Raw genomic sequence first — 9,667 nt, 5'->3', positions numbered from 1 at the left:
GTTATTGCTACGTGTCTCCCTCAAAATTCATCCTGAGCTTCTCGTGCATATGCGCGTACCTTTCTCGCGCATATGCGCAAGACTTAATCCTCGGCGCGGACATGCAGAGCACCTCGCGCATATGCGCGCCCCTACTCGGCGCATAAGCTCGAGGCCATTGCTCATTTTACCCAACTCTCGGGTACCCTCGCGCATATGCGCGGATACACGTCGCGAATATGCGCGAGACTCTCTGGACATCTCGCGCATATGCGCCCGGCTGGGTCGCGCACAAGATTTCATCCTCGAACATACATCTTTTCACACGTTATCTCAAATCGTGTCTCGGTTAATCTTTTTATAATCACCTTGAATTATAACTCAATAATCGTTAATTAACAATAATTAATTTTCGAGCATTACAATATATATATATATATATATATATATATATATATATATATTTATATATATATATATTATCATCTAACACAAAATATATATGTGTATATATATGGTGACATTTCAGATGTCCTTAGACCATCTCCAAACACAATATCTATTTTGATACAAAGTTTACATTAAAATAGTGTGATTTTTGCACCAAATACAACATCCATTTCCAACTCATTTATTTCAAATCTTACACAAAAAAATATTGTCGAAATATTCCTTAATTATTAATAATTAACATAAATAAATAAATATTAAAAAATCAATAATTAAATATTTACTTATAAAATTAATAAATAATTATTCTTCAAAAAAAAAAATTAATAAATAATTATAATTACTTTTTTTATGTTAAATATATTATTATTAAAAACAAATAATTTTATTAAAAAAATGAAAATTATTGCATCAGATTTGGCGCCTAGTGCAAAAGAGAGCACCTCATTGGAGCATTCAACTCTGCACCAAAATGACTTTTCATTGGAGATGCCCTTAGTGTTCGACTCTGTCTCTGTTTAAAATCACGGATTGATTTCTCACTCGAAGTTCAGCTCCGCGATGTCGTTGATATATCGTCAACTAGTGCTGACAAACAACATCAACAGAATCGTCTACTTGAGGGAGGCTCAAGAGGCCGCCGCTGAAGGTCATTACGGCCATGAGACACGGCTCGATCCGAATAGCGTGAAGCGCGACTTCCCAGCTACAGTATACCAGGACCGCAATCGAGATTCTCGCCGTAGCTCTGAGATTGTCATTTTTGTTGGCGAAGACAAAGCCCTTCGAAGCCTCACACCGGAGAACTTTATTCAATATGTGGAGCTAATTTTCGAGATGAATGATAACACTAAAACGTTGACCGTGCGCGGAGTTCCAGCAGAGGGGCTCGCGGATGATATCTTACGCTTGGGGTACGTTACGTCAAATTTAAATAAAGTACATTAGACTATAATTCTATGTACAAATAAAGAAATATCTATACACATAAATATGCCCTATACCTGTGGAAGATCCGCCCCTTCTTCATACAATATATTTCAATAGAGAATTCTTGCATTACAATTCTGTTGAATGGTAATGAGAATTTTGAGTTCCATACTTGGCAGTATAATTAAATTAAACCAAGCAATGCATTAAAAGCCACCTCAATTTCTGCATGCGTGTGTGAGGATTTTGAGTTCCACACATGAATTTTTACCGCGGTAAGGATCCATGAATTAATAGCTTTCGCTGTGGGCTTTAGTGGACTTCCTCGCAGAGACTACAGTCACAGGAAAAGGGTTATTGTTTTGAGCTGCGGATTCAAGGCTAATGAGGTAAAGAATAAGAGTCAGACCTCCGCCGGAGATGCGGCCGACAGAGCGAAAGATAAAGCGCACGAAGCGGAGGGAAGGGGTAAGGGAGTTGCGACAACGGTTGTGGACAAGACGAAGGAAGCTGCCGGGAATGTGGCGGATACGACTTATAAGGGCGTTGCTCATGGAGCGAAGGAGAACACCGAGAAGGTGGTGGATGGCGCGGCGGACGCAGCACAGAGTGTAGGAGACCGGGCGAAGCAGACGGCGGAGAAGATCAAAGAGACGGTACTGGTTGGGAAGGCAGACGAAGCGCAGTCGAGGCGTTGAGCGGCGGAGCTGGATCTGAGTACACTGATGGTACTTCGGTTAATTTCTTTTCTTAATATATGTGAAAATATAGTTAAGCATAAATATATGAATGAAGGGATCAGTAACATAGATTGAAAATTAATATAGATTGAAAATTAATACTGATATTAGAAAGAGTAGTATTTTTCTAGATTACGAAAGATTAGTGTTTTAGGAAATAAGAAAAGTAGCATATCAAATCAAATATATCAAAAGTTGACATCAAAATAATACATGCCAATAAAATAAAAATAGAAAAGGGATATTTCAAGAAATTAGAAAAGAGCCACATTAGATCCAAATTAAGTTTGTTTAGTCATAATATGCCCTCTAGCTCTGTATATGCCTATACTATAAATTGAAGGAGATACGCTAAGAAATTCATGCGTGGCCCTCTTGATGAAGATTAACAAAATGGAAAGAAACTTTGATATAGAAATTAGGTTTTTAATATATCGAGAAAATTTAATTTTTTTTGGTCATATATGTTTAGCTCTTTGTGATTTTGCTCTTCTATGTTTATTTTTTTTACTCTTCGGGCTAAGGGATATCACAACAATAGGAATAAAACTTTTAATTTCTCCTATTTGAGGGAGGGATCGGATGGTGCTATTAGATCAAAGGGAGCTAGGTTGTGTGTAAATACTGGACTTGCCACACAAATATTTGCTGCCTCTTACACTCTTAAATCTTATGTCTATTGCTATATTTTATTAAATCATCCATGTTCTTTCTTGTCATATATATCTATAAATATTATAATATAAGAAATGAAAATGATGACAAAATGAGAGAGATGGTTACCCATGGTCTTGTGGAGTTGATGCCAAATGGGACGTTATTTTAGATAATTTTGTTGGAGATTTAACAAAATAAATCTATAAATCATGTAATTAAATCTATATATCACAACACGCCAAGAATTCATGTCGAATTATCAGAAAATATAAATAACAGTAAAGAAATACCAGAATCCATTGATTCATATAGCGTCAGAGTTATGGATCTTCCAAGTCAACAGAGAATCGACCACCTTATTCTTGCCTTTGATAGGAGAAGGAGAGAGATCTAGAATACGTGTGCCGTATGTATTCTATGTTATATTCTATGTGCTTTGGGGACCATAACCTTATATAACCTCAGCAGTCTTCAACCCATCATAGAAGACCTAATTGGGCTGGGTTTCTACACATAAGGTGGACCATACCAATTTATTTAATACTTTGGAAACTCATAATTAATTAGATCATTTTATTGGGTCCTTTATTAGATAACTTGTCCAGGTATAATTAATTAATTTATGTGAGCCCACAAAATAATTCTAACAATCTCTCACTTGGGCCACATAAGTTATCTGGATATTGTACATGCAAAAACTGTATTGAGCTCTTGCTGTCTAAACCAAATTATTCCTTAACAATCTGGTCTATCGATTATACCAATATCGAACCAAAGCATTCATCGCTACATTTAAAATCACTAGACCCATCAATGATCACAATATTAGCATAATCAATAACATAGATCAAGTATGGATGTGTAACATGGAAATACATAAATGTGATCCCAGAATAAAACCTGTATTTCCAACTGGTCCTCTTAATGACTCAAAGAGTCCAATAACAGACTTTCAACCAAATGTTAAACAACAATGAAAGTCATCACTTTATTTCAGAGTAATTCAAATAAACCTTAGTCTGTACAGAAACTCAAATCATGTCAAATGAGCCAATGCTTAAACCGAATACAAACTCTCATTGTACAGGCATATCAACTATATGGACAACACCAATGTGTGTCACATGCCCAAAAAATCTTGGGTGGCCAACCCATGACAAACACATTCGCAATTATAGAGTTTGCAATAACATGCTCAATTGACACATAACCACTCTGAATTATTTCCTTCCAACTGGAAACTTCATATCAATATATTTTGACTTCGACAAGTTTCAGTTGTTCTTTAAGTATAATATAGCGGCTTTATTATCACAATTGATCCTCAATGGTTTCTTAGACCAATGATCATTAACGTTGATAAAATTCCGCAACTTTATTCGGATTTCAAATATCCAACTATTTCCAAATGTCAGATTTTCGATGTGTGAGCATAAAATCTTTAGTTCACTTTATGTACCGCATAACCTGATTGATAATCCAATGTCGGGTTTATTAAATATCTGCCCAACATTCTAATGATGTTCACAATATCTAAACAATGTTCTCTATAAATTCGAATGAGATTACCACATGATAAAATTTATACCAGCACATACGTACACATAAACATCAATATATATTTCTCAATATTGACTTTCTAATTTACTCACTCCCACTAACATTTATATCCGAATTATAACATTCGGTTTTCGGTTCGGTTTAGTGTTCGGTTTTTTCGGTTTGGATTTTCGATTTTTCGGTTTTATCTGAAGTTTGAACACCCCTATTTGTTACAATTGGGTCCCTAAAATTCTCAGATCAAACAATTAAATTCTTAATTCCAATTAGGTAGAGCATGCATCCTAATTTCTTCAAGGTTATCTGTAGTGACCCGTTCCAGAATCACCTACTAATCAAGAACTAAGCATGCAACTAACTTAATTAATAACAATCAGAGATAATTGCGGAAAAGGCCAACAAACGATAGTTATACAACCCAATCGAAATCCAGAACAACTCGAACTAAAATGAAATATACGGTACAACCATATCGAAAAGAATAGTACTGAAAATTAAACCAACCAGCCACTCACTGTCCTCCTCCTGCTCTTCCTGAGCTGTCCAACCTGAGGCCTGCCCCGTGGGAATGGGGTGTCCAAGATAAACAAAACCGAGGACGTGAGCGATAAGAACGCCCAGTACAAAAGCATGAGTATACAAGCCTATATGAAATGCACATGCTATGATATGATACCAGGGTAGTCAAGAAACAGGAGTAACAAAGGATCTCAAAATGCTCAGTCTAGAGGCGCCAAGTGGATAGTGCCGCGCGGTACTCCTCTGGGTCACTGCATCCACTACAAGAACAGACGTGGACCAAAAATGTCCCGGATCACCGAAGCTCTCCCGACCCGTCGGCCACTGTGTACTCTCGGTGTCCATGCGTCCGCAAGACAAGACAGGGCTGAGCGGCCCCACAAGATATAGCTTATCTCGAAAGAGATACAGCTCAACAGTAAAGGCTATCTCGAAGGAGATACGGCTCAACATGAAATGCAACATGCATCATAAAACGTGACATAATAGCATGCATCATATGACATATATCAATGCACCACATAATCATGCAACACATATAAGGATGTATACTCGACCAGGATATCTCGGATAGTACTTTCGTACCTCTATCACAGCAAGCCTAGCCTTACGCAACACCGCTAATCAGGTCTAGAACAAGCCTACGCATCAAAAGCATACCCAATGAACAATACTACCATGCTCGACTAGCAAAACCAGTAATACCAAAGGTTTAGGGTTTACCTTCGTCCGTCGACAGCCCTTTGATGTCGATTGCCTCGTAACTCAGGCGTCGCTACGCTACCAATCCTGGCAGCTCTTGGCTATCGCTCGACCGACAACTAACCCTAGAAACCTTCCAAACCTCTCAAATATGAGACACAACTCAAGAATTTGCAATGCAAAATGAGGAAATCCGAGCACTATTTATAGGCTATGTTCGGATCCACCGAACCTACTTCGGAACGTCCGAACTCCTACGTGTCCATCGGCTCTTGACACCTCATGATCGGATCCACCGAACCTACACTTCGGATCATCCGAACTTGCATGTAAACTGACGTGTCGATCAACTCTTGACACCTCATGATCGGATCCACCGAACCCACTTCGGATCGTCCGAACCCTTCGGTGCTACCGAACCATCTTCGGTCCGTCCGATCATGACCACGGTCAAAATTACACATTAAACCTTCTTAATCACCATTAATCCGTTAATTACCCAATTTGGAATTCGGGCTACTACATTATCAATCCCAATAAGTAAATCATCAAGCAAGCATTAAACCCAAGCAATCATGTAAAAATTAAAACCTTAAACAAAATGGTTACCGGTAATCAGTGTCGAGTCTGGTGCTGCCTCCGTTTCCTCGGCGTGCATCACATAAGCCCGGCCAGTAGTAGGGCCCTTGTTCCTAGGGCAATCCGCCGCCTTATGTCCCTCATGTCCGCAAACAAAGCACTTGAATGTTCCCCACCGACACTCGCCGAAATGGAACCTATTGCACTGAGTGCACGACTGTCCACCATCTGGCTTAGGCGCCCGTGGCGCCTGAGGAGGTCTCTGCTGCTGATGCGGTCTCCTACCCTGTCCCTGGGGCCTCTGCTTCCCCTGCTGCCTCGGCTGCCCCGAAAACTGTCTCTTCTGTGGCTGAGAACTGGACTGAGACTGTTGTCTCTTTCTGTGCATCTCATAGTCAATGTCTCGCAATGCCTGCTCTGCCTGAAAGGCGCAGGCAGTGGCCTCATCATAACTCGCCGGCCTCATCAGCACGATGTCCCGGCAGAGAGTGGGTCTCAGTCCATCAAGAAAATGCCTCAGCTTCTGGACGGCATCCCCTGCTATCATAGGCACGAAAGGAGGGGAACGTGAGGGGCATTCATCGGTTGTGGAGGGTTATGGAAGGTTAAGGAATTATTATATAATAATTAGATAGCTAATCAATTAATTAATGGTTGCATAATAGATAATGGACCTCAAATTTGAAAATTAAGAATTTAAAAAGTTAATTAAGCCTAATATGCTTAAAAATAGGTCCATTAGTCTAATCATACTCCCGAAAAATATTTCGTATTGAAAAGTTTTGAAATTAATAGTCGAACCCTTAAAAAGTCTCCCGATTCGATAAAATTTGCGTACCGTTAAAAATTAAAATCTTGCGGGTAAAAATACCAAAAATTCTCATTTTTTGAAAAATGCACTTAAAAACGCTTTAAATTAATTTATAAAAATAAATCGTGTAATTAAAATAATTTTCCTGAAATTTCTCCGGTCTCCGATCCTCGTTCGAACGTGAAATGCACCTAGAAACCCTAATGAGTGAACTTTTAAAATTTTGAGAATTAAATCCTATAATGCATGAATTTTGCATAAAATGCATAAAATAATTAGACACATAATTTAAAATAAAATCCCAGATTGCATGCAGTCAGGTTACGTGAATTAAATTCCTGGACCTTACAAAAATAGTCTTCCTTTGGGCCGGCTATTTTTCGCATAGATATACATGCACTTGAAAAAGATATATTGAATCTAAAATCTGGCCAGAAAATAATCTTCTTTTGGGCCAATTAATTTCCGCATAGATCTAGATGTACTTTAAAATCATCTATTCTGTTTAAAATTTGGCCAAAAAATAGTCTTCCTTTGAGCCGACTATATTTCGCATAAATTGAAACACAATTTATTTTGAACTTGAACAATATCTACATATCTCAAAAAAGCACTTTATTAACATGTAGTTCAAATTTAACTAAATTTGAGATACAAGATATCAACTTAACTTAAAATTTTCACAAGAAAATTTAGTTTACCTTAATTGGGCCAAATAAAGCATAGAGACCAAATATTCAAGAAATAAAAAATTTTCCACCTTATAATTATTCTTCAACAAATATTTTATCGAAATAAACAAAGACAATAAAATAATGAATAATTCCATATTAATTTTATTTCATGCAATTAAATTTTGAAATGGTCGAATTTAATTTTCACAAATCAGAATTGCGGAAGTCAAAATTTAATAAAAGATTAAAATTCTGGATTTCAAAATTTGGACAACCAAATAAGGCCTTAAATTCAACCCAAAAATCAATCCCAAAATCCAAACTCTAACCTTAAACGCGTAAATCGGCACCGCCACCTCCTCCAGCGATACCACTCGGCAGCGACCGTTACCAGAAGTCGCCTTACAACGGACGACCAATACCCTACCATCTCCGACCAAAAATCTACCATAAATCGATCAGAATCTTCCAAAAACGGATTGAATTCGCGCTGCCAAAGTGTCCGAGATTCAGGTCACGAATACGATCACGTCGCGGTGGTTTGGGAGCAATAAATGATACTAATAAGGGCGCCAAGATATGGGTAAGAAAACGCCCAAATAATAGCCGCCGAAAAGTGGCCGGAAAACGTTCAATTGGCCCAAAATCCGGCGGCACTATTCCAGAAATCGGAAATTCGAAATTTTCGATTTTTTTTAAAAAAATTCGAAAATAAATCTGATTTTTGGATGAAAAAAAAAAATCGAAAAATTCTAGATCCAAAGAGCATGAATTTATTTAGATTCAAAATTCTACACCAACAGCTGTGTTTGCTTTCATTATCTTCATTGGTCCATCAGTAATTACAAACCACATATCGTCATCCTGTGCTGCTAGATGTGCCTGCATGCGAATTTTCCAATCATCATAGTCTTCTTTGGAGAACATAGGGATTTTATTGAAAGATGCCATATGATTCAAGAGATGTCAATGTTTGAGAAGATCCTGCTCTGATACTAATTGTTAGGATCGAGAAAGAGTTAAGAGGGGGGGGGGGGGGGGGGGTGAATGAACTATTTCACATTTTCTTATTTAAAATGTATTTTCAACCGTTTTTAGGCGGTTCGAAAAACTCCTTTCTCAAACGGTCGAAAGAGGTGAACCACTAAAGTGTGCGGAAGACGGTTCACTTCCTTTTGACAGATATTTCTTAAATATTTGACAATCTAAACAACAAGGATATGAATAACAGATAACAGTTTGCACAAGATAAGAGACACAATATTTTTATGGATGTTCGGAGATTGAATACTCCTACGTCACCCTTTCTTCCTTTGGTAGGAAGGATTCCACTAAAAGACTTTGACTTTACAAAACGTTTGTAACAGCCCAATCCAATCAGGACTTATTCCATTGCCTGTTTTGGAACTCCTAGTGATCACTTTATACTTCTGGATTTTTAAGAACCTTTAGTTCACCAGACTTCCAAACTTTAATCAAATAACCACAGGTTATTGATAGAACAGTAGATTGTTTTGGTAGCACGAAAAGATCCTTAAATGATCAAATATGTGTCTGTGGAGCTGCGTTCAAAAGAGCGATAATGGAAAATGTAGACTGTGAAAGCGCTCAAAGATCTCTATGAAGGCAAGCTGAGAAACTTTTTCAATCGATGTTAGAGTTGTGTAGCTTGCTTATGAATATCTTGCATTCCTCCCAGATGATATAGCTAAAAGATCTAACGGTCAGAAAGTACTGTTAACGTAAACCTGAGCTCCTGAAACAGATAAGTCGCTTTCATATTTATAAGCAATAAATGTCCGCATTTAATCTTCCTTTTGCTTATCATAAATTTGAGGCTCTTTACTTGAGGTTTTCTTCTTTAGGCGACTGTGCATATATCATCAGATCATGAAACCTGTCTCTGAACTTCCTTTCTGGGAAGGAGAGATAAATGCACATCTTCCTTGGAATCGATGTGAGATTGTTGACTTCAAGGTTTTGAATGCATACAACCGGTCAGAGAATGTCGTTTAGCAATAAATAAGTCTCTTAAATGAATCGGCTGAAATCTAAAGAATAAGCGG

At 37.8% G+C, this 9,667-nt stretch overlaps 1 protein-coding gene across 4 annotated transcripts in view; it reads left to right on the top strand.

Annotated features, from left to right (window-relative positions):
* Positions 1 to 877: 877 nt before the first annotated feature.
* Positions 878 to 9,667, top strand: part of LOC140834432 (uncharacterized) — a 46,641-nt gene continuing 37,851 nt past the window's right edge. For 2 of the 4 annotated variants that reach the window (XM_073199306.1, XM_073199305.1), the window contains exon 1: positions 882 to 1,343. In XM_073199306.1, the coding sequence (XP_073055407.1) occupies positions 991 to 1,343 (353 nt within the window). In that variant the 5' untranslated portion in view covers positions 882 to 990. Of the gene's footprint in view, positions 1,344 to 1,675; positions 2,088 to 9,667 lie in introns of all 4 variants that reach the window. The other 2 variants (XM_073199308.1, XM_073199307.1) reach the window with 2 other exon arrangements.

The sequence above is a fragment of the Primulina eburnea genome, chromosome 6 (genome assembly GCF_022965805.1).
Source record: "Primulina eburnea isolate SZY01 chromosome 6, ASM2296580v1, whole genome shotgun sequence".
Classification (NCBI taxonomy): Eukaryota; Viridiplantae; Streptophyta; class Magnoliopsida; order Lamiales; family Gesneriaceae; genus Primulina; species Primulina eburnea.
The sequence above is the reverse complement of the archived record's forward strand: the minus strand, read 5'-3'. Positions and strand labels throughout refer to the sequence as shown.